At 45.3% G+C, this 25,386-nt stretch overlaps 2 protein-coding genes across 2 annotated transcripts in view; one reads left to right on the forward strand and one right to left on the reverse strand.

The window, feature by feature from the left end:
* The first annotated feature begins 588 nt into the window (after window positions 1–588).
* prss35 (serine protease 35) lies at window positions 589–9,077 on the forward strand. Its single transcript, XM_076280201.1, has 2 exons — window positions 589–1,052; window positions 6,263–9,077. Exon 2 carries the CDS (start codon window positions 6,285–6,287, stop codon window positions 7,611–7,613), a length of 1,329 nt encoding a protein of 442 aa, XP_076136316.1. The 5' UTR covers window positions 589–1,052; window positions 6,263–6,284; the 3' UTR covers window positions 7,614–9,077.
* Window positions 9,078–12,031: 2,954 nt separating this feature from the next.
* Window positions 12,032–25,386, reverse strand: part of snap91a (synaptosome associated protein 91a) — a 59,246-nt gene continuing 45,891 nt past the window's right edge. Inside the window, exons 17-28 of the mRNA XM_076279657.1 lie at window positions 22,544–22,705; window positions 22,373–22,474; window positions 21,031–21,114; window positions 20,607–20,678; window positions 20,166–20,267; window positions 19,594–19,653; window positions 18,305–18,496; window positions 16,154–16,468; window positions 15,922–15,946; window positions 15,346–15,439; window positions 12,447–12,563; window positions 12,032–12,112 (exon numbers count right to left, since the gene is read on the reverse strand). Of these exons, the coding sequence (XP_076135772.1) occupies window positions 12,032–12,112; window positions 12,447–12,563; window positions 15,346–15,439; window positions 15,922–15,946; window positions 16,154–16,468; window positions 18,305–18,496; window positions 19,594–19,653; window positions 20,166–20,267; window positions 20,607–20,678; window positions 21,031–21,114; window positions 22,373–22,474; window positions 22,544–22,705 (1,406 nt within the window). The remainder of the gene's footprint in view (window positions 12,113–12,446; window positions 12,564–15,345; window positions 15,440–15,921; window positions 15,947–16,153; window positions 16,469–18,304; window positions 18,497–19,593; window positions 19,654–20,165; window positions 20,268–20,606; window positions 20,679–21,030; window positions 21,115–22,372; window positions 22,475–22,543; window positions 22,706–25,386) is intronic.

Below are 25,386 nucleotides of genomic sequence, written 5' to 3' on the forward strand. Positions count from 1 at the left end.
AATCCAACACTCTGCGATGGAAACCCAACTTATGTGACTTATGTACACACCGCCACAGTCTAACTTGGACTAGCCACATGACATTGACATTCCAATGTCACACAATATCATCTTAAAACATGAAAGCATGAAGTGGCTGTTTTATAAAAAAATACAAATAAAACAGGTGTTAGCAGGCAAGAGATCTGTTTTTGCATGAGAATGCTTCACTGAATTATAACCAAGGGCTGACTAATTGCCACAAATTACCTTAGGCTTAGGGGGGGGGGGGGGAAACTACAGCCCTAGTGATGGATTTCTTACAATCCTTTATATGCACTGTTCAGCACACAGAAAGAAAGGGGGTTTACAAAGTTGATGTGTAGTCCACTTCCCACCCAAACATGAGACAGGGAGAGAGAGGGAGAGAGAGTTATTCTATGTCTGACCGAGATGTTCTATTGTGCGTGTGTCACTGCATGTGAGCTTACAGCCTTTGGATTTGAGGACCCCCTGCCGGGGTGTTTACCACCTCAGCGAACACGGAGTCCAGCATAGCAGATGTGGGAAGGGGAGCGGATGACAATGAGCCAGGGGAAAAGTTCCGCCGGACAGCATTTGTGGGCACAGTGGAACGAATTCTGGCAGAGATCCTCCTGAAAGGAAGAGACAAACGCCACTTTGACATCGATTCCCATTTTCTACAATATCCAGTGATTTAATGAGCGCAGCCCTCAGACCGACGGTACTGATGTCTTTCTCTACTTTCCCTGCTGCTTGCTAGAGTTTGGTCCCACCCCTATGCGAAACGCGTTGTCGCCAAGGAAAAAAACTTATTCAGTCCTCTTTTTTTTTGCCTCTCCCCGGCATCAAGTGCAATCCACAACGCGGAGCCTGGCTCCCACTTCCCACTGCCCTTTTGGTGGACGGGATTTCAGAGGGAGCGGACTGTCGCCCACTGATAAGAATACCTCGGGGATGAAGTTTTAAATTCTCTCTCCTCTCTGGGATACTACTGAATAAACAAACAACCCACTGCGGATATATTATATCCATCAATCGAATGCTATCAGGTATGATGCCTTTACTGTTTTTGCAACAAAGGAGACTGGATGTACCGGTTAATTAATTGCGAAAGACAAGACTCGCTGGTGTTATCCGAGGAGAAATATATATATAGTATAGTATTTTTGGAGAAACGTTCATGGATGAAAGTCTGAAATGATTATACCCATGTGACTAATTGTATAATTTAATGATCTAGACCAATGATCACATCGAAATATTTTCTATTTTCAGTAGGCCTATGCTTATAACAGTTCGGAATTGGAAATAAACTTTAGAAATGACTAAGGAAATATGATCGGATTGAGTCGGATTCTCATATATAACTGAACTATTGGTTTAGTTTCAGTCTATGCAATTCGACAATGCAATTTTGTTGTTGATGTTTATTGGCTATTAGGCCTATTCTGTGACTTTTATTATGCATCCTACTGTATACAGCTTTTTCAATTCTTTTCATCTTTATAACGGAATTGTACCTTTAGTCACACTGTTTTGTCGGCCGTATAGAACAACCAATGATGCCTTATGATACTGAAATAACATTGGGTCAAGATTAAGAAACTCTCCCCTCGACTTGTAATTTCATTAATTTAGCCTATTTGATGTTGAAGTGAACACTGCTCTCCTAGTCATAAACGCCTCTGGATGAATCATGCAATTATAGGCGAACTCTAGCGCCATCCTTTGGTTGGAGATCATGCAGCAAGGTTAATTGTGCTGATCTGTGGAATTCCCGCGAATCCTGACTGGAATGAACATATGCAGTGGCGCTTGTGAAGTTATAGCCTACTCTTAGGCTACTGTAGTCTAATGGAAAGTCCCTTACAGAGAGACGGTGATTTGGACCACAGCATTAGGCCTACATAAACATATTTCCATCATCCCACCACCTGTGCGCTGGTTATTGTCTAATCTGAAATTTGCTACCACTTTGAAACATATAGGGTACTTCTATTGTCAGCGCCAGCGGTCTATTATAAGATGAAAATGAAAGAGTTGAAGGAGGATCGAAGCAAGGACTGCGATGCGCGCTGTTTGGACTCTTTGACCAGAGCGCTTTGCTTTTTCACTAATAATGCCAAATGGTCCCACATTTTGTGGGACGCTGATGGTTTTCATTGGCTCCAACAGCCAAATAGGAAGGTCCCTTATGACGGACAGTGGTGGTAGTGGGTGGGGTGGAGGCCGGTGTGCTGTGCATGGGAGCGAGGATTAATGAGCTGGTGCGTGTCGTACTTTGCTCCTGTGGTTGACGTCGCCGTGCTCTCTCAGAGGAAACATTTTCCCGTAGAAGAGGCGCTGTCAGATGGAGGATGGTGTCTCTAGAGTCACGTCGCATGCTCGCCTAATCAGAAGGGAATGCGCGAGGGGCTCCAGGACATGGAGGGCATCTGTGCCACATTTGGCTGTGAGCTGGAATGACAGATGTGCAGTTGCCTGTCACATATGACCCAGGCAGGCCCATGACTACATGCAATCATTCACCGCTTTCATGGTCTTAAAATTACATTTGCATGATAATGCAGTCACAGTAATGGAAAATGGAGTTCCATTCACTGGAAATCACCATTGTTCTGGAACGCATGTGCTTGCCTTTTAGCGCATTGCAAAGTGATGGTCTGGTGGAGGCATTAGCCTAATTACAAACCAGCATCGTCACCTATTAGAGGGGAACCGTGGTTTCAGTGTCAGATTCAGGCAGACTTGTTGATTAGCTTGGCTACGACGGGACACATTCAATCCCTAACATCTTCAGACTCGATGAAAGCACAGAAGCTCAAGTCGCAGCAGCAGCAGCAGCAGCACACGTAATCAGATACCAGTCATTACCGACAGCTAACGGTACTGCAAGAGGCAGGCATCCAAACCACCGACTTCAGTCGAAGCACAGGGACAGTGCCGCCGCCCCCCCCCCCCCCTCTTCTCCCTCAAATCTCCGGTTCACCGCAGGATTCATCAATCTCCTCTAACCATAGAGCCTTATGTCAACCGAATAGCACGCTGAGGCGTTTTAGAGACTCCACCGAGAGTCTATAAGAAAGACGTGGCTTCAGAGACGGGTAATCACTGGCTTCATGTGCAGACTGAGTGCATAGGCTGTCCGGGGCTGTGGTGTTTGCGGACTGAAATATGGCCAAGCAAAGGCAGGGAACAGTTAATCTAACTGGTTTGCAACTGCACACACACATAGACAGTGATGGTCTACCCAGTGTTCATTACAGCATCAGTCAATCGTGAGAATGACTTCCACTCTGGTTTTCACAGCTTGTCCATGCTTTAAACCACTTGAGTTGTGCCCACTTACAGTCACTGTAAACCAAAAATAAGTAGGCCATGTGTTCTGAGTTTGTCACACCACAGAAAAACGTGTTATTTACCATACATGTGAATGAATACAAACATTGTGAGTATATTAAAGGGTTTCAAAATCATGAAAAATGTGTGATATACTCTCTGACTGCTGAAGGCTGTCCTACCACACTGCTGTCCTACCACATATTGTTCCAAACATTCTCTAAACCAGCTGATTCTAATTAGCACAACTCTCCAGCCAGAAAATGAGCTAGTTAATGAACTGTGTTAAGGACCGTTCACCTCAGGAACAATAACAATACAGATATAGCTGTAGATGTAGCTATAATGATATTGAGTGTCCACACTGAAGTCTCTCTTCATGAATGTGATGTCTAAAATGTAATGGATTCAGATTGGCTGTCAGCTTTTTATAGTTCTCAAAATACTTCTGAAAGTGATCCTTGATGATGTCATTCTTCATGTCGTTATTGTTTTAGTTTATGTGTGGATATTGTCATTCATATTAGAACAATAGCCTACTTTTTTGACGTTATCATTACAGTTAGCGTTCTTGATATGAATGGCCCTTTAAGTGCACAAAATATGCATCTCGTGCTAAACTAGAAAGCAGATATTTCACAATCCTTCTAGTTTTCTAACCTAACCAGGTTTCCAAACAAATCTCACATTTTGGTTTACAGGATCCTTGAAATTCTGGCATCCATGTAAGATAGCCTACATCTAGGATATGCAGGCATCGCAAACGCTCCAGATATAGGCAAACACTCTGAACCTAAACTCTGTTGTAGCTTTATCTCACAGAGGTTGAAAACTCCCACCACATACGTGTTCCAACTATTCAGCAAACCACCTTTGCTTAGTTTGCACAACTCTTCAGCCAGTGAGTCAGCTCATTATTGAGCACGTTGTCACCTGTGTTAAGTGTCCAGGCAGAAGGATTGGACAGACAGGACTTTTAACCTTTTGGGGTTTGTCCACCTGCTTAGTTGACTCTGAGGAGGAGTGGTTATGCTAAATGGGGAAATCAGTAGGCTCGTTCGACTTCATGCAGTGCTGCACAGATCTGGCCAAATGTGATGCACGCTGGCCCTAACTCAATGCGTGTTTGCATTGTGCAAAAGTGCTAAATCCTCTAACCTTTATCTGGTGGTCATGCTCAGATAGTAGTCAGTAGCCCCTCTCCCATCTCAGGGAATGGGTTCTAGAGCAGACAGGGTAGGTCTTTGGTGAGGAGGTATTCAATCTATCTGTATGTATCCATCTTGTGGTATACATTGGTACTGCAGTAGAACTTGATATGTAATATTCTGAGGTAATATCAGGTCACGAATGAGGTAGCCTAATGAAAAAGTATTTGCCGCAGAAAACATTTTTCTTATAAATATTTGTAACGCTTGTCATGGTCACTAAAGTCTCACTGCCAAATGCATTATTTCTGTATACATTAGGACTATGTAAATGTTCATTGTGAGGTCGACCATAAGTACCGTATCTTATAATATACACCATTTTGTATATGTTTCTTCCCGATTATGACTCATCCTTGTGTTGATTTAGTGAGGACTGGCCGTGCAGTACGCTGTGTTCTCTCCATCATTAGTTTTCTATCACAGAAACAGCCTGTTTGGATGGAATACAGCATGTAAACTCTATATGAACTTTCCCTTAACTAATTTACGTCTGGACTGGAGCTATCAAATGGAACAGAACTGCATGTGTAAAGACAGCCAGTGGTGACAGCTGTTCAGCAGGCTGAGTTTGACATCAGAACTGAAGGTGCAGTCAGCCTCAGCATCAAGCTAGCAGATTGGAACTGTGGAACACTAGCAGATTGGAACTATGGAACACTAGCAGATTTGAACTGTGGAACACTAAGACAGCTGAACATCTGTCAAACAAAGGAGGATGCAAGCCAAGGCTGCCTGTCATCTACAACAATTAGCCATAGTTAGTTCAAGATCATGCACTTAACTGATAGTTCAAGATCATGCACTTGACTGAGAGTTCAAGATCAAACACTTAATTGTCACATAGTTAAGAAAACACACCGCACACAGGGGAATGGCTGTGGCAAGAGCTTAGAAAAATAGAATGGCAGAAATAACAGTAAGCTGTAATAACTCAAGTAGTCTTTCCAAAGTCATGAAAGTTAACACCTGTCATCCCAGAAGAGGTTCACTTCTGAAAAGAAGTTACAGTAGTTGAACCTCCTCAATTACTAAGCACGATTTACAGCCAGACATCTTCAATGCCAAACACAGACATGTCATTCAACTGATCATTCACATGGCTATCAAGGCCTCCTACTTTCTCAACCAAATCCCCGGAAGAGAGAGAGAGAGAGAGAGAGAAAGAGGGAGAGAGAAAGAGAGAGATTGAGGAAGAAATTGGTGTAATGTGTGATCTCCTGATCTGTAGTTCTGTGAGCAGCCTTGTGTAATCTACTTTTGTCATTTGTTCAGAAACCTTTTCTTTGGTGCAGTATGAGAGAGAGATGTTTATGCTACTTTGTTTCCTGAAATTCATACTGTACATCTTATCCTGTCATCTCATGATCTCCCTTCCTCCCTCTCCATTTCTTATCCATACATGAGATTATATGTGTGTGTGTGTGTGTGTGTGTGTGTGTGTGTGTGTGTGTGTGTGTGTGTGTATGTGTGTGTGTGTGTGTGCTTGAATTTCCCCTTGGGGATCAATAAAGTATCTATCTATCTATCTATCTATCTATCTATCTATCTATCTATCTATCTATCTGTGTGTGTGTGTGTGTGTCCATGAATTTCAATCATGGGCTTGTGGCTACTGTTGAGGTATGGTATGCACAATGATAATCACACCATCCTTTTCCCTTTTCTGTGTGTTTGTGTGTGTTCCTGTGTTTGTGTGTGTGTTTTCTCAGGCCTAGGAGCTTGGTCAGTACAATGGGCCCCGTACCCGTGTGTGTCCTGCTCTCAGTGGCGCTGTGCGTCGTGGCCGCAGTGCGGAGTGTGAGCGCGGAGGATGCCGTCGGCGGCGATGACGACTACACCTGGCCGCAGTGGTCTGTGCCTCTGGTGCGCGAGAAGCGGACAGTGCACCTGAGCAACCCGGCCTTCTCCGCGCCCCCCCAGGCCGAGCTGCACGGCACCTGCGGCATCGAGTGCCAGCGGGCCCTGCCGGACCCCAGCGTGTCCGAGCTGGAGCGTCTGCTCTCTTACGAGACGGTCTACGAGAACGGCACGCGCACGCAGACCACCATCGCCCTGCAGGGGCTCGACGAAGCGACCAGGTCGGTCTGGCCCGGTGTCGACTCATCCGCCCGCTCGCGCCGCAAGCGCGAGGTCTACGGCGTGGACACGCGCTTCACCATCGCCGACAAGCAGTTCTCGACCAAATACCCGTTCTCCACCTCCGTGAAGATCTCCACGGGCTGCTCGGGCGTGCTGGTGTCCCCCAAGCACGTGCTGACCGCCGCCCACTGCATCCACGACGGCCACGACTACGTGAGCGGCGCGCAGAAGCTGCGCGTGGCCGTGCTGAAAGAGCGATCGCGGCGCCGCGGGAAGGGAGGCGGCAAGGGCCGCGGCCGCGGGAGGGGGGGGCGCAAGAGAAAGGGCGGACGAGAGGAGGACAACGCCATCGATAACGACGAGACGGAGGACGAAGACGCAGAGGAAGGGCAAGAAGAAGGGAGAGGCGAGAGGCAGGGCAGACGCAGGGGCAGGAAGGGCCGCAGCCGCAACCGGAGGAGCGCGGACGGCGGTCAGCCCTCTTTCCGCTGGACCACCGTAAAGCAGACGCAGGTCCCCAAGGGCTGGTTCAAGGGTGAGTCCAAGAACGTCTCGGCCGACTACGACTACGCCATCCTGGAGCTGAAACGATCGCAGAAGACCCGCTACATGGACCTAGGCGTCATCCCCTCCATCAAGAAGCTGCCTGCCGGACGCATCCACTTCTCAGGTTTCGACGACGACAGACCGGACCAGCTGGTGTACCGCTTCTGCTCAGTCTCCGAGGAGTCCAACGACCTGCTGTACCAGTACTGTGACGCCAAGCCGGGCTCCAGTGGCTCCGGAGTCTACATCCGCCTGAAGGAGCCTGGCAAGAAGCGCTGGAAGCGGAAGATTGTCGGCGTCTTCTCCGGGCACCAGTGGGTGGACGTGAACGGTGCCCAGCAGGACTACAACGTGGCCGTTCGCATCACGCCCCTCAAGTTCGCTCAGATCTGCCACTGGGTCCACGGAGACTCCAGCATCTGCCAGGCCACCTGAGCGCTGGTGGGGTAACCACCAAACGCTTCCACCCCGTAGTGCTCCTTATCCCTCACTACATTTCCGACAGCAGTGGAAAACTCTGGCTTCAGAAAGTAAAAGCCTTACCACATATTGGTTTTACCTGTTCACTTAACACAGGTGATTTCACTACTTAGCTGATCCACCTGGCTGAGTTGTGCTAACCAGAATTCGCTGGTTTAGTGAAAGGTTGGAACACATCTGTGGTGGGACTTTTTCTTTCTAAAGCCGTATTTTTGCCTCCCATGCCTCCTCTTCACCCCCGATAGAAGCCAGACTTGGGAATGGATCTGGCCCGACGCTGTTTCTGGAGTCAGCTGCCATCTTGGGCAGTAGTCCTCAACATTCCTGGCAGATCACCACCGCCTCGTTGCATCAGTTGCACACCAGTGACTACAGACATTTCTGTTGATAATAACAGAACTCTTCAAGAGATAAGAAGAAGAAAAAGAAGAAGAAGAAGTTTCTTCAGTTGTTGTTTTTATTTATTTAATTTCAAAAAACAAACACGCTTCTGAAAAAAATCACAGTGCCAAGACTAGTTTGTTTGCTCTTTCAGTGAGTTTCAGTGAGCTTTTGACAGCTTTTCTGCATTGAAGCGTTTGCTCTTTTCTATTTGTTTTTGTCAGCCTGCATCCTCTGTTCTCCCTCTTAAAGATTACTCAGTCACATCGTAATCAGTGTTGCTTTGTAAAAAAGAGAGGCTTTTACTTTTTTTGACTGACCTTCCACTTTTTGAATTGATAATATAGGTAGGTGATGGCTTTATAAAAATATGACACAGAAAAATGTCTTTTTCTGAGACAATAAAAAAATACTTGGTGTACACCTGCAGAAGTTTTTTGAAAATGCACACGTTTAATATTTCCAATAGATCTGAGGATGATTTTTTAAAAATATATATTTTGATGGCATTCCTTTTTATATTAAATAGCTATGTTTTTTTTATAATTTTACTTTGAATTAGTAATTCATTACTAATGAATTAAGTTGTGATATCTGTCTTATTTCTATAAGTGTTTCCTTATATCTCCTTATCTTTAATAACATATGCAGTAGAGTTTTAATGGGGTTTGGTGTTCATGCACATAACCTTTGGGTGCTTCAGAAGTCACTTGGTGCTAAATTAATATGTAAACAGTTTTTAAAGACCTGTCAGAATATAATTTGAGAGACTAGTACTGTACCTATGTTTTTAATAAGAGGCTAACTTGATGAGGTCATTGGACCAGGGCTTATTTAAAACCCTTTACAAGAAGGGGAGAGATTTAGTTCAATTTGTGAGTATTATTAGACTAGTACGTGTAAAATCCAGCGTGTTCATATAAATTTGCCTTGATTTTAAAATCCTTTGCTGAAATCTTGTCTATTTTGTACATCTGTTCTTTTTTCTTTTTTTTTTTTATAAATAAAACACTTCCAAATTGTCAAATTGAGGACCAAATAAAAAGAAGAAAAAAAAACAGCCTTGAAAAACATTGCATTTGTCTCAGACTTGGAAATACATACATTTAATATTATTGCATGCACATAATAATGACCAAAACAAATTGATCTGTGTCTATACCTGCTACATGGCCAGAATGCTGTCAACTTAGAAAATGTTGTTGTTGCCATCTACATAAATCATTTTCTTTAGTTGTATGAGTATAGTGATCAGCATTGAATTGAACTGAATTGTAGTCTGCAAAGCTGAGTGGCAGAGAATGTCCTAACATATACTGTAGCAGGCACGTGCGGAAGGGGGGGGGGGTGTATGGTCAAGCACCTGCGGCTTTGCCCCTTGATGTCCAAAATGCCCTTTTGAGAAGGCCTACCATGGCCTTTTAACAATTTAACAATTAGTAAGCTACAATTAGCCGTGAACATTTAATAATAATTTATTAAATAATAGTTTGTTAAAATAAAAAATACCTGGCTGCCGTTGGTAAGTCACATCAATGTGTGCTTTTACTAGCAAAGCCTTTTTTTTTAAACCACAAGCTCCGCGAGCAACCCAGAACGATTCCTCGACCCACTTTTGGGTCCCGACCCACCAGTTAAGAATGAAGAAGTTAACAATGAGGTCCACATAGTGAAGACTGTTCAACATCCTGAGATCATGCGAATGTGTTTACTTTCTGAATTAATCTAGATACAAGAAGCCAATGTGTGGTAGATACTCCGCATCTAGCGGCTCTATAGGACATCTGCTCCCAGTGTTATCTTGACAAGGTCTTACTGAATGAAAACCTATCCATGAATAATTCCAAGAGACACAAAGATAATCCAGAGTAAGGATCAGTTGAGCTTGCTCCAAGTTGAAAAAAAGAAATAGACATGCATTTTGGTTGGTCAGTGAGTTTATTGCATCTCCGAGGTCTTACATGCACGGAAAAGGGGCATCATAAACAAAAATAAACCAGTCCTTAAATAAACAAAAGCCTTTTGAAATTAAAAAATAAATGCGTCTTTCCCCCCATCTCCCTCCCCAAGATTCTATCAGGTCCATCATTTATTTCACAAAAACGTTCGACTTACAGTCACTTGAAATGACGACACATAGAGCTACCAGTTATATAGGGTAACTGTACAGAATTTGACTGGATTCCATTGGGTTCTACTGAGCTGCCTTGAAACACATTAGTTCAACACACTGTTCAACAGTGACCTTATCCAGGTGCAGAGGTCCCACTGTGCCAACTACACTTCCTACTCCTCACCAGCAGAGGGAGCAGTGGGGGTGCGGTGGTGCTGGACAACCAAAGAGGCCCTGGTTTAAGACCAACTCCAAGGAAAAGCAGGTAAGGGGACCAGTCTCCAAACTAGGCATCTTCTACAGGAATACAAAAATAACACTAAAAGTACCACCCTTAGTCTGGCAATAACAAAGCACTAGCAACTATGAGTCAAACACAACATTTCACTGACAAGGACACTGTGACCAGCAGGAATGTTTTGGTCACTCAAACATGGACTTTTTTAATCACAGGCTGCTGTTGTTATGGTTCTTTCAGCACTTACATACACACTCCGGCTACTGGTATTTTATAGTTTTGCAGTCAAAGTCTACGAGACAAAATCGAAGAAGAAACATTTGAAGTGCTCTCCAAAAATAAAAAAGGCCGATATGTACCCGTGGATAAAATATCCTCAAATGTAAACAACAGTTTGACCACTTCAATAAATAAACAATGCAAAAAAGTGACTAAATAAATAAAGTATGGATAAAAATAAATAGACACATTGTTGGTCAGAAATTCAAAAGCTGACAACTTGTTCTTCATTTATGTATATTTCACTTACATATCCATATATTCATATTTGTTACCCAACACATTTGTTAGATAATGGGATATAATTACCACATAAATTCTTATCATTTAATATCAGACTCACATCAATACACGCCGTTCACATACATACAGAGTATTCAGAAATTCCTCGGATGCCCCTGTATTGTTTCTACATAGAGCAGTCAACTTATTGTACTTCTGCAAAATGACACAAGTTACATTTCGCATAAATAGGTGCACAGGGGCAGGAAGGCGTGAAGAGACTGTGTCCAGACACCAAAGGTAAACAGTACACACACACACACACACACACACACACACACACACACACACACACACACACATACATTCCGCACGCACGCACACATGCACACACACACACACCATCAACACTTGAAAAGAACCTTAAAGAGATATGCCATCTTTCCCATTTATTTTTAAGTATTATGCATAATTTTTCAATGGTTCAGTTTTTTTTTGTTCATTTTTGTTTGGACAAAAAGATTACATTAATATAAGCACAAGCCCATTCTCTCCATTTCTGTCTACTTCTCTCTCTGTCTCTCTCTCTGTCACTCTCTATGTGTGTCTCTCTCTCTCTGTCTCTCTCTCTCAGTCTCTCTCTCTCTCATTCTCTCTATTCTATCTTTCTACAGCTTCACACTTTGTGCTACACATTTAAGAGATCAGGGGAGAGGCTGAGGGGCATTGAGGAGAGAGTGTGTGTATGTGTGTGTGTGTTGGGGGAGGAAGGGGGGTGGCAAGGTCAGTCGGGGGCTCCTTTCATCTTGAGGGTGGAGGGGGTTCCGGGGGCTGTCGGTAAAGACCAGGCAAATGTGTTCCACTCCAATCCAGACTAAAGGAAGAAAATCTAAAGGAAGAAGAGGTCACAGAACTACCATCAGTACACACCAAGTCAAAACGTTTACGAGATCATAAACGAAGAGAGCGTGACTATGATTCATAAGAGTCAAACTTCAGACTATTTTACCGCTGGATATTGTTGCCAATCATGCAGGTGGTGTGAGGTGGGTGCATTGTGTGACATTGAGAGCTCCTTCAAATGGCTGCCTGACACCTGGCTGATCACAGTTCCATAGCTTTAGCGGCCTACCTGGGTGATCACATGAAGTCCTTGAGGTTGAGGTCAGCCAGGGGGTCTTTTGGCTTCTTGGGGCTCTGGACAGCAGGCCCAGGGGACAGCTGGGGGGGGGGGGGGGGGGGGGGGGGTGTTACAATGTGTAAAGTGTCAAAAGTGTGTAAAGGTAATAGACAACATAAACATATGGTTCATTTGAATAACATATTGCTTTCCTGCTTTCCTTCCCTAAATTGTAAAGCATTTAATGTGTCAACTCTAACATTTGTGTTAAATGTACATTGTACATTTGCCTGTTTATGTAATCACGTATGTATTTATGTAGGTAGGTATGTATGATGTATGTATATGATGTACAGTATGTATTTATTAATTAATTAAAAAAAAACATTTTTAGTTTGCTTGTGTGTGTGTGTGTGTGTTTGCTTGTTTGTTTACCGGTGCCCCTGGTGCAACGGCGGCTGCTCCAGCGAAAGGAGGTCTCATCATGGGCTGTCCCATCATCGGAGCTCCCATGGGGGCCATCATAGGAGCACCAGGAGCACCCACTGCAGGCTGAGGAGGAGAGAGGAGGGAGAGTGTGTGAGAGAGTGAGGTGGGAGAGGAGAGAGTGTGTGTGTGAGAGAGAGGTGGGAGAGGAGAGAGTGTGTGTGTGAGAGAGAGAGGTGGGAGAGAGGAGAGAGAGAGTGTGTGAGAGAGAGAGGAGGAGAGAGGAGAGAGAGAGTGTGTGAGAGAGAGAGGAGGAGAGAGAGTGTGTGTGAGAGAGAGAGGTGGGAGAGGAGAGAGTGTGTGTGTGAGAGAGAGAGGTGGGAGAGGAGGGAGAGTGTGTGTGAGAGAGAGAGGTGGGAGAGGAGAGAGAGTGTGTGTGAGAGAGAGGTGGGAGAGGAGAGAGTGTGTGTGTGAGAGAGAGAGGAGGAGAGAGGAGAGAGAGAGGAGGAGAGAGGAGAGAGAGTGTGTGTGAGAGAGAGAGGTGGGAGAGGAGAGAGTGTGTGTGTGAGAGAGAGAGGAGAGAGGAGAGAGTGTGTGTGTGAGAGAGAGAGGTGGGAGAGGAGGGAGAGTGTGTGAGAGGGAGGGTGTGTGAGAGAGTGAGGTGGAAGAGGAGAGAGTGTGTGTGTGAGAGAGAGAGGAGAGAGGAGAGAGTGTATGTGTAAGAGAGAGAGGTGGGAGAGGAGGGAGAGTGTGTGAGAGGGAGAGTGTGTGAGAGAGTGAGGTGGGAGAGGAGAGTGTGTGTGTGAGAGAGAGGAGGAGAGAGGAGAGAGTGTGTGTGTGAGAGAGAGAGGTGGGAGAGGAGAGAGTGTGTGTGTGAGAGAGGTGGGAGAGGAGAGTGTGTGTGTGTGAGAGAGAGAGGTGGGAGAGGAGAGAGTGTGTGTGTGAGAGAGAGGTGAGAGAGGAGAGAGTGTGTGTGTGAGAGAGAGACGTGGGAGAGGAGTGTGTGTGTGTGAGAGAGAGGTGAGAGAGGAGAGAGTGTGTGTGAGAGAGAGAGGTGGGAGAGGAGAGAGTGTGTGTGTGAGAGAGAGAGGTGGGAAAGGAGAGAGTGTGTGAAAGAGAGGAGGAGAGAGGAGAGAGTGTGTGTGAGAGAGAGAGAGGTGGGAGAGGAGAGAGTGTGTGTGAGAGAGAGAGGAGGAGAGAGGAGAGAGAGTGTGTGTGAGAGAGAGAGGTGGGAGAGGAGAGAGTGTGTGTGTGAGAGAGAGGAGGATAGAGGAGGGAGAGTGTGTTTGAGAGAGAGAGGTGGGAGAGGAGAGAGTGTGTGTGTGAGAGAGAGAGGTGGGAGAGGAGAGAGTGTGTGTGTGAGAGAGAGAGATGGGAGAGGAGAGAGTGTGTGTGTGAGAGAGAGAGGTGGGAAAGGAGAGAGTGTGTGAGAGAGAGGAGGAGAGAGGAGAGAGTGTGTGTGTGAGAAGAGGGGGGAGAGGAGGGGGGGTGAGAGAGAGAGAGAGAGAGAGAGAGAAAGAAAGATGGGGGTGGATGAGAGTGGGAGAGGAGGAGAGGAGAGGGAGGGAAAGAGATGGGGTTGGGGGATGAGAGTGGGAGAGGAGTAGAGGAGGGGGGGGGCGAGAGTGGTAGAGGAGAGGAAAGGAGGGAGACAGAGAGAGAGAGAGATGGGGTTGGGGGATGAGAGTGGGAGAGCAGGGGAAGAGAGAGAGAGAGTGAGATGAACGTAGCTTTCCAACATTCAGCGGTCTGATAATTCTGTATAATGACCGCTGCAAAAAATATATGACCGTTGGCAATGGCAACTGGTCTTTCATGTCATTCCTTAAGTAGTGCGTTCGCTTATCACAATGGAATATCATTAAAAGTCAGTAATTGCTATGCAACATCTAAGGCTTTCAAATTTTATTTGTGTGACAAACTGAAGCCAAGGAATGGCAAAATAATTTTAAAAGACACATTGTGTGAAGTTTATTTTCTCGTTTTGGTAAGTAGTAGCCATATAATTCGCCGGTCATTATTGAAAAGTAAGTGTCTCCAGGGCAAACAGGACCCGGGATACAGGAAAAACTACTACTACGGGATACTACTAAAGCACTACTCAGAGTCAGAGACATGTTTCAGTAGCCTGTCCTTACTAAAACGCTACTCAGAATCAGAGACATGTTTCAGTAGCCTGTCCTTACTAAAACGCTACTCAGAATCAGAGACATGTTTCAGTAGCCTGTCCTTACTAAAACGCTACTCAGAATCAGACATGTTTCAGTAGCCTGTCCTTACTAAAACGCTACTCAGAATCAGAGACATGTTTCAGTAGACTGTCCTTACTAAAACGCTACTCAGAATCAGAGACATGTTTCAGTAGCCTGTCCTTACTAAAACGCTACTCAGAATCAGAGACATGTTTCAGGTGCGTGTCTTTGCTGAACTCACCATGACAAAGCCCTGCAAGCCTCCTACAGCTGGAGGTGTGGGTGGGGCACCAGGCTGCAGACGGAGACAGAGTGAACACACACACACACACACACACACACACACACACACACACACACACACACGCACACACAAGGCACATATCAGTTCATTTTAGTTCAGACAACTTAATTGATCCCAAGAAGGGCAATTCCTTTGCAGCTAACCACGTACGTATGTACAGACAAACTCACAGGTAAGTATGTCAAATTAATGTGTCAGTGAGACAATGAGCAAAATTAGAAAGAGAAATAACAAAATAATAAAACACATCATTGCATTGGAAGGTTTCAAGAAACAAAACCTTCATTATATTTGTTTACGCCTCTTGACAGGCCCCATGACTAATCTCGTCTATATGATTTTATGTATATTGTCCCTTGTTTGATAGTTTGAAATGTGATCTGGACAACAATGACATGAATCGCTCTCTTACCATCTGAGCCCCAGGGGCTCCCCAGCTGGTCGGGGCGACCTGGGGGGTCCAGTGAGCACCGCCTGTCAGCTTCTTCTCACTCCACTGCTGGTCCCTGTTGGAGCAGACACCTGTCAGTCAACCTCACTCAACCAATCAATCATCCATCTATCAATCATATTATAGCTGCGATTCACGCCCTCCGGGTAGAGTGGCACAAACTCAATGTAGAGTGGCTGAGTGGCTCAGCGGTTTACTCAAATTACGACTCAGACCAAATCAATCGATCAACTATGACCCAGACTGCACTGATGACTGAGGCTCCGGATCGATACTGCCCACAGACGAGGGAAATGATTGCCTGAGGAGCAGTGATCAATGCAAACCAAAAGCAGTTAGAGCTAAAGTGCCTGATTGAGAGAGATCTGGGAATAACACGCACATGAATTTGAACATCTATGGACATGCCTGCGAACACAAAGATGCAAGCACACACAAGCACAAACACACACACAAACACACACACACACACACACACACACACAAACACACACACACACATACACACAGCAAAACAAAACTCTTAACAGATCTTACTTCTTTTGGGCTCCAACTCCCAAGTCTGCAATGAAAAGAAAGACAATCAGTTCCAGAACATTAACCAGTACCACACTCTATATCTCTGTTGCAAATCTGCATACAAGAGTACAGCTAATTACAAGCCATATTATTTAATAAGGACAACCATTGTTAAAAACCAGCTGCCACATTTAATAACTAAGCAATGGCCCAACTACCCAACCGTGACGCCTGCAATGTCACCACATACTTCCAACCAGGTTTGCTAGGGATGATTCCAGGTCTCCTCCGATGGGTTTGATAGGTGGGGTTGCAGTGGCTGGGCCGCCTGGAGCAGAACCTGGGGCTGAGGCTAGCGGAGCTCCAGCAGGCACTAATGGGGCTCCTGCTAGCGGCGCTACTCCTGCTAGCGGCGCCCCCACTAGCGGTACTCCGGCTAGTGGTGCGATTGGAACCAGCGGCACTAAGGGAGCTAGCGGCGTCGGAGTGGCAGGGGCCATGGGCGTGCCTCCGGTGCTCTGGGGCGTGATTGTGGGCATGAGCAGATCCCCTAATCCGTCGAACACTGGGAGGAACAGCAGGGAGGAGGAGGAAGAGGAAGAGGAGAAAGAGGAGAGAGCACACAGGTCAGAATGTCTCTTGTGTTCTAGAATCTTCCATCTACCATGCAGGACAAAAGAGGATTGGACGAGAGATCAGAGTGCAAACACACAAGTACAAATGTATGGTCTTTTGGGCTCCCAGCATTGATTTCAAGGCAACGCTGCCTGGAAGGCGCTAGGGTTAGTCAAGGGTTATGGTAAGGGTTAAGATTAGGGTTAAGGTTAAGGTTTGCCTTGAAGTCGACGGTGGCAGCGCTGCCTTGAAGTCGACGGTGGGGGCCCAAAAGACCATCAAGCCACAAGTACAGACTTCAGAGTTCTGCATGCATGTATAAAGCAAGGCTGGGGAGTCTATTAGAGCCTGACACACAAAAACTCTATTTTTCTCTACTGCATTCAAGCATAACATTTTGGCAAATGAGCAAGCTAAGGTCAAGCTCCCTGTGAACACAGGGGTAATGCACAAACACCTCGGGTAGGGACCCTTAAAAGAAAATAATATTGAAGGAACAAAGTCAAAGCACACCATTCAAACAAGCAGGGAGAGGTTTTTTTTTTTTTTTTTGCTGTGTCTTATAAGATTCTAAACAATCTGGCCCCAGGCGAAAGGTCAGACATGGCTCATGCCGCAAAGCATTGTGGGAGTCAGCCTTGTGAACTCACCAATCACAGAGTGGGAGCAAGCAATGAACCAGCAGAGTGTGAGCGCGGGCGAGAGAGAGAGAGAGAGAGAGAGAGAGAGAGAGAGAGAGAGAGAGAGAGAGAGAGAATAAAAGAGAAGCATGGAAAGAGGGAAGGTTATCATGATGGGGAGGGAAGGTAGAAGATAAGAGACAGAGAGAGAAAATGAAAGACAGGAAAGAAAAATAGGGTCCAGAAAGACATGTGTTGAAAGGGACAGAGAGAGAAAGATGAGATAAAGGGAGAGAAAGGGACAGAAAGAAAGAGAGAGAGGGGGGGAGAGAAAGGGACAGAAAGAGAGAGACAGAGGGGGAGGAGAGAAAGGCGTGTGTGAGGAGTTAAGCCTTCAGCAAAGCGCTGGAACCCTGTCTGTTACGTAACCAAGGCAGCAATCTCAGCTCCGCTCACTCATGCAGAACACAGCAGCAGCAGCAGCAGCAGCATGGGCAACACACACACACACACACACACACACACACACACACACACACACACACACACACACACACACACACATCCAGCTCTCTCTCTCTCTCTTTATTTCAATTCAATGAGCTTTATTGGCATGACTGTGTGTTACAATATTATACAATATCTCTGTTGCTCTCTTTCTCACACAAACACAACCATTATGTCTCCCTTTCTCTCTCTCTGTCACACACACTTGCACAATATCATAGAATCAGTCATACCCTGCTGCTAGCAAGAGACAGGTCTAAAACAATCACAATCACAACTCGACCTAATTTGATGAGAACTGTATGTAACAATGGGCTATACTAATTGTTCATTTTCATTTCCAGCCACATCTTAGTTTAAGGCCCTTAGTTACTTTCCCTCTAAAATGCTTCATGAAATATAATTTATCATACTGTCATTTAAGATGACAGTATGATAAATTATCATACTAGATTAGAACCACATCCATATAATTATCAACAACAGATAGCCATCCTGTTTAAAAACATATTAGTAATCTTTTTACAGAGCAAGCAGCCTTCAAACACATGTGACACATTATGCTACATATTATAGTTACATACTAGTCAAAGATGTCCAGTGGCTTGCAGATTTGTTTTGTCTATCACAGAATGCACACTTGCCTGGACCATTCCTACCTGAGGGATCAAAGCCTCCAGAGGGCGCTGTTGGGGCGGGAGCAGCATCTGTGGATGCTAGAAGGTCCCCAGTGGCCTCCAGCAGGTCATTCTGGGCACTCGTAGGTGCTGGAACTGGGGCCAGGGAGGGGGTCGGGGCCAATGCGGGGGCCAGAGAAGGTGCTTCAGCGGGGGCCAACGATGGACTCAGGCCTGGGAAGGTAGGTAGGTTGGGATCAGACTAAACCATAGATTTGATAAATAACCCAACTCCAACCCTAACCATTATTCTATGTGACACTTGGAAGTGGATGTTGTCAATGCATGTTAGTCTTTGGTACGTAATTGATCAGTTTGTAACATTGCAACTGGGGCTGTTTGAAGTATGGATTGGAATGATTGTATATTTGATGTTTTCAGACACAGTATGATAGGTAGTGCTATTGTAATGCTATGATAAGGGATTAGATTGAACAGATTAAGCTTCCCTAGCTGGCCTGGCCGGCCAGTGTAAAGCCATGGCTTCAATTCCTCGGCAGCATATCAAAACTGAAATTGTGACCCCACCTAACCCTTAGCTGCACTGCACGTTTCACAGTATGATAGAGCTAATGAAACAGCTACAATGAAGACTTTTATGACCAGTTTCCATACATGGATTGCAGTAACTTCCTGTGTTTTAGGCAAATAATAATAATAATAATAAAAAAAACACAGCTTATTTATGACATTCTGTCACAAAAAACTACATTACACACGGGTACCGGCATCAATCTTTCTGTGGCTTGTACATTCGTGGCTCGAGATTTTAATTGAAGTTAAATTGACTGAAACTGAAAATTGAAGTCTTGGACTAGTCGTATGGAAACATGTATGGAAAACTGGATCTGGAAGTTTGTTATTCTGTCAGCACTAAATGACTAGAAGCAGTGGGCATGTACTGATTGTATAAAACAAGGCCAGCCTCAGCACACAGTAGACCAACATATCTGGAGCCCGGATATAATCTTTCATTCCTGCTAGCGCGAGCTTCCACTAATGCGCTGCAAGTGACTGATGTGAGCATTTCGGTATTTAAGGTATTTTTTTCAAGGATGCATGAGCCAAGAAGAGGTGAACAATATGAAGCGATGAAGGTTGTGGTAGTACCAGTCAACAATCTAAAACTGCTCTCACCCCTGGGTATAGCTACAGTGTAACAAAGCATTTGTAACATGGAGACACCATGAACGCTACAGTATTTCCCTGTGTTCCATGTAGCCACTGAACACTCTAGAACTAGAACGCTGGTGTGGGTTGCGGAGCCGTACCTCCTAGCAGGTCAGCTCCTGTAGCGGCGGGGGCGATAGGCTGCAGGTCTGCAAGTGTGTCTGATGGGGGGGAGAGAACCAGAGGCAGAGGATCAGTGCAGCGGGTGCAGAAGTGCTGCTCTTCTGCTCCAGAGCACATGGGGCTGATGTGGCGCTGCGCTGTACGTGACACTACTCTCAAGGAGCAGATAGCATATCCACCCCACACTCTGATCCTCTGGACCTTTATCGGCTGAGAAAATGTGATTAGAATATCTGAAGAAGCCATACAAGTGAAACACTATCATCTTTAAGTGTAAAAATGATCCTTCAGATGGGATTGGTGGAGTGAACAAGAACAAGAATAAGACAGTGATGTAATAATCAGTAAGCTGAAGTGAGTGGGATTCAACAAAAACTTTTATCCCAAAGTGACCGGGCCTTGCAACATCAGGGTCGAGTTTCTAACCCGGGACGACTGTTTCTCAGGTGTACAAGCGGACATCATGTCTACCACTGATCTGGCAGGTGTGGTGCTGGACTCAGTGGCAGCCTGTGTGTTTGTCTGCACAGGCTAAGACAGAGCTACCCACCCCCAAAGAGGTCGATGACCGGCGCGGCGTCAGGTTTGGGCGGAGAGGATGCAGCGGGGTCACCACCCACTGAAGCTGCTGGAGGGGCCGCAGGGGAGAGATCTAGAGGAGAGAGAGAGAGAGAGAGAGAGAAAGAGAAGAGAGAGAGAGAACAGAGATGAAAAAGAAAAGAACAAGCCAGTTTATTTATACAGCAGCTTTCATACACATTGGTAATTCAAAGTGCAGATAGAAAAAAAACAGAAAAAGAGAGAGAGAGCAAAAAGAGAAGGAGTAGAGAGATGAAGAGAAAGGGGGATAGAGGGAACAGAGGAATGAGAGGACAGGTAGCCACTCCCATTAATAGACGGACAGTTAGATCCACAAACACCACTGAGGGAGACTCATCACAAAAGTCACTGTGGACCACGGAAGAACACAGGAAGTTGCTTAGAGACTCACCAGACAGCAGATCACCAGTCACATTAGCCTCAGGGGGGAGTGGGGAGGGCCCACGGGAAACTGCTGGGAGATCTAGCCAATCAGAGGTCAGAGCAGGAGGAAGAGGGCGAGAGGAGAGGAGAGGAGAAATAAAAGAGTGAGGGCAGGAAGGACAGAGAGTGCGCCAGACAGATCATGCGGTTGTCAAGGGTTACTTTGACTCACTAACACGCGTGCATCAACATGCACCAGTGGTGCGCCATCACTATGGAAGACAAACCAGGACGTGTGGAGGAAAAACAGACAACAGAGGAGGCAGTAGACGAAGAGAAGGGAAGGAAAGGGAGGAGGAAGAGAACAAGGAAGAGGAGGAGGAGGAGGACGACGAAGACAACCAGAGGGGATGAAGACATTGAACACTAAACAAGTCAGTCAACTCTTGTACCTGCACCAAATAGGCCTATGCTAGGAGTAGCGTCTGCTTTGGATGCTGAGGGGGAGGTTTGCTCAGGCATAGAATCAAACATATCTATGAACAAGGACACACACACACACGTTTCAACTCAAGGAGTTGCATAGGAGCAGCATTAAGCAATCAGAGACACAGGCAAATGCAAAGGGCAGCAAACAAGAGTCATAAATCTAATTAAGTGTAAGCAAAATGAAAGCAAAATGTATCTTGAGAAGCTAAAAATAATTGTGATAAAATAAAAGGAAAACTAAGTAAAATATTTAGCAAAAGTTGATTTAGCAAATTTAGCAATAGATAGTGATAATTTTCATGTATTTACTGCAAGGGGACAGTCACAAGGGGAAAGATGTTGCTTGGAGGGACAACATCTTTCCTCTAGTTTTGACTACCTGCAGTAGGAGATTTAGTTTCAGAGTCTGAATCGTTGAACGACCCCTCTTGACCTAAGAGAAATGAGAAGATAAGGCCAGTCCGGGACCGCTGGGTGTGAGTTTAAAGCCTCAACATGAGTATCCGATACCTGGTTCAGCAAGGGGGGGATCACATAGTCTACAGTCACAATGAAATGTACAGGTAGCCAGAGGTAAACTTTAATGGATTTTCAGAGGTGGTCAAAATGTTTGATTAACTCAAGTATTTAGTTTGAATACATAACAAAATAAACCTCCATAAGCCACCAAAATGATAAAACATAAGGATGAAACATAACCACTGTGCAAATCATATTAAAGAGAAATAATAAAAGCAGCAAATAAGCTGTAAGAATGAGCAAAGCAACAAGAGGTTAAAGTGATAGTGGGGCTGGCAGCAGAGCAGGAGAGAAAGAGCAAAGAGGGTAGAGCAAAAAACTACAAGTCCCATGATGCACAGCAAAATGCAGATATAGGAAGAGCCGCAGAAAGAAACACAGGGAAACAGAATAGTGAGAGGAAGAGAGGGTGAGAAAGCTTGACAGAAGGAGAGAGAGAGAAGAAACAGAGAGAAAGACAATAGAACAGGACTGAGAGATATGGAAAAAGACATAAAAAGAGAGAGGGAGAGAAAACATTAAGAGAAGAGAGATAATTGGGTGAGAGAAAGAACAAACAGAATAGAATGAGAACAATACAGAAAAGACAGACAGACAGAAAGGAGAAGAGGAGGGCATGAAGAAAGACAGATCATTGCGAAGAGGGGGGGGTGAGAACAGAACAGAGATAGAGTGATCAGGACAGAGAGACAGACAAAGAGTGTGTGTGTGTGTGAGAGAAAGAGAGAGAGTGAGAAAGGGAGAGAGAGTCTTGTTAGAGAATGAAATGGAAGCAGAAGTCTTTACCACCAAAAAGATCTAGGGTGGGAGCCGAGGCAGGTGGAGCAGTAGCAGCAGCTTCGGAGGCCGTGGTAGAGGTGGTGGTGGTGGGGGCGGGGGCAGCGGCATCTGGGGAGGTGACAGCGGCGGTGACGGTGACGATGACAGCGTCAGGGGAGGTGGCAGCAGCATCAGCACCAGCAGTGGCATCAGCATCAGCAGCGCTGGAGGAGGGCAAGAAGGGCTCCGCACCCGCCGTAGGGCTGGTGGCCGACGCGGCGCCGATGTCTACTGGCTTCATGGCAAAGAGATCCAGCTCTGGGGCCATGGCTGCACTCCCTTCTGATGGCGCGAATGGGTCTTTATTTAGGATGGAGGGGTTGCAGGTGGAGAGAGAGAGAGAGGGGGGCAGAGATTGGGGCAGAGATTGGGGCGTTGGGGGGGGTGTGGGTTAGGTGGGGGTGAGAAAAGGGTGGAGGGATAAGGTTTCAAAGGAGATTTGTTAATCAACAATCAGCACTGAGAGAAAACAGAACAAACACAGAAGCACACATAGAAAATAAAAAGCTTCAGGTTTCTGTAACATCGGAACAAGAGGACGTAGAAGGGGAGGGAAAAAAACAAAAAGCATGGCGGAATTTTCCGGGAGGCCACCATTAACCTTTCTGCTGCAGCCACAGATAATCACAGACTCACATCCAGCTAACGACAGACACAGACAGAAAACAAAGACACGGATGGGCCAGACATGTCTGTGTCTCTGGTGTGGTCTCCATGGAGACAGATCGTGTAACCACTCTTCCTACTGCATTCCAAAGTACTGGGGTCCTATGCAGGTTCTACTATGGCCATGTGGACACAGGAGAACGTTAATGCTTCAGATAGGGACGGTGGAGGAGGGGTGGGGAAGGGCGGTTCTAATAATGTTCTATAGTAACTCTATGCCTCCAGAGAAAGAAAAGCAACACACACACACACACACACACACACACACACACACACAAACAGACAGACACACACACACACACACAAACTGGAGATAGAGAATTCCATAGTGGAGTATTTTCATTTTAAGGTATATTTTTCAGGTCTTATTTAGGGTCCTATGGGTACTTACTTGGTCCATGCCCCCCAAAAAAGCAAGAGACACAAGAAGAAGATGTAAAAGATTGATCAGTTCATGTTTGTCACATCAAACACACACATAGTGTTGAGGAGGGTTGAGGGATAGCCAGGAGATCTAGGGATATTCCCGTGAATATTCCTGGATGAGAACTGTTAGTTCGGAGGGGTAGTGGCTGTAGCTGTGGTTAAGGGACGAGGGGAGTGTTAGGGTGGGTAAGCTGCAGAGGTGGAAAGTCCAGGGTCAGAAAGTTGAAGTCTATGCCAGTATTTTGTGATGTCATCTTTGTATGCAGCCTAGTGCTTGTTTAAATGCCAGTGCTGTCTTTTTAGCTTTTAGCTACGATTTGAGTGTGGAGACCCTCTAATAAGAATGTACTCAGTGTGTTTTTCTGAGAGTTTCTGAGAGAGTTGTGGAAGCAGCAAATGTAAGCTTCAAAAACAGCTAATAGAATAGAGAGATGTTAGCCAGATAAACCGCAACTGGACCATTTTTATCTGTAATGTGGATATATTTCCTGAATATTAAACAGAGTTAGAGTACATCCAAGCCCATTCTCCATTAACAGAAGTTTTTCTTGGTGGTACAGGCAAAATCACTTTAGTTAAATCAATTTTAACTTTACAGGGTCAATACCACGCAATATGCTCTGAATTGATGTAACTTTCAATGTAATTTTGGTCAGTGTAATGTTGTAGCTTGTTAGTGTTTAGTGACTTGCAGTCATAAAAAGATTTATTGGAAACAAGGTTTTGGTACATAGCCATTCACCAGGTTATTTGAATAAAGGAGATCCTGACGAAGTTCTGTGTACCCAATCATTGTTCCCAATTCATCTTTAATAACTTCAAATGATACTTATTGAAGAAGGCTCGCACACTGTCCATTACACCCGAGGAAGGTCTGTATGACCGAAACGTTGTGAAATAAAGTTTTTGCATCCAACGCACCTGTCCCAAAAAAGTGGTGTGCAAAAGCTGAACTGAGTATAACTTCAAGGGAAGAAGAGTGTGGAAGTCCTTTGCTCAATTACAGTCGGCCATCTACAAATGCGCAGAAATTTCACTCCTAGGAATAGCAACTGTGGCAGCACTTCAACTCTCTGACCCTGAACTTGTCTCACACTCTGGCGGTGCAAGGCTGCAGATTGAGACATTCTTTGACTCTCTCTACAAGTGACCGCGTTGGACTGCGCTGGACTGGGACTTTAGGTCTTAAGGGGTGTGTTTCATCCAGTGAGGCTGGGAAACTTCATTCTCTACTGGCTCATAAGTGATTTAGGAAGCGGGTTGCAAAATTCTGAAGCAATGCGGCAGAATCTTTATCAACAACACAGGACAAGACTGAACTGGACAGGTTCCAGACACTCAGACACAAGGTTTCACTGATTGTGGACTAGTGTGGACACACGTCACGTACCGCCAACACAAATACTGCTGAATTGTTTGCCGTTGTTGTTACTGGGATTGACCCACATTCACACTCACCACACACACAGATGCTCATCACACACACAGATATAGTGTACCTACACAAGGGTAGGACTACACTAAGATACTCACTCAAACTCTGAGCTGCTTACAAATAAAGCACAGAAGAGACACATGAAGTCAGACAGACAGACACACACACACACACACACACACACACACACACACACACACACACACACACACACACAGAAAAATACACAGGCATACACAAGAACACACACATTCACACGTAATAATCACAAGAGCCAGCCTGTATGTGAGTACACAAACTTACACAGTCATACAGTTGTCTACCTCACAGATTTACAAAACATACTGCACACACACATACAAACAGACACACACACACACACACAATCAAAAAAGACACACAGACACAAACACATGCAAATACAAAAACATATACACATACATACAAATACACA

The sequence above is a fragment of the Alosa pseudoharengus genome, unplaced genomic scaffold, assembly GCF_046254945.1.
Source record: "Alosa pseudoharengus isolate Yale_2024_CS ecotype anadromous, Long Island Sound unplaced genomic scaffold, YU_APseudo_1.1 YU_APseudo_1.1_scf_12, whole genome shotgun sequence".
Classification (NCBI taxonomy): Eukaryota; Metazoa; Chordata; class Actinopteri; order Clupeiformes; family Clupeidae; genus Alosa; species Alosa pseudoharengus.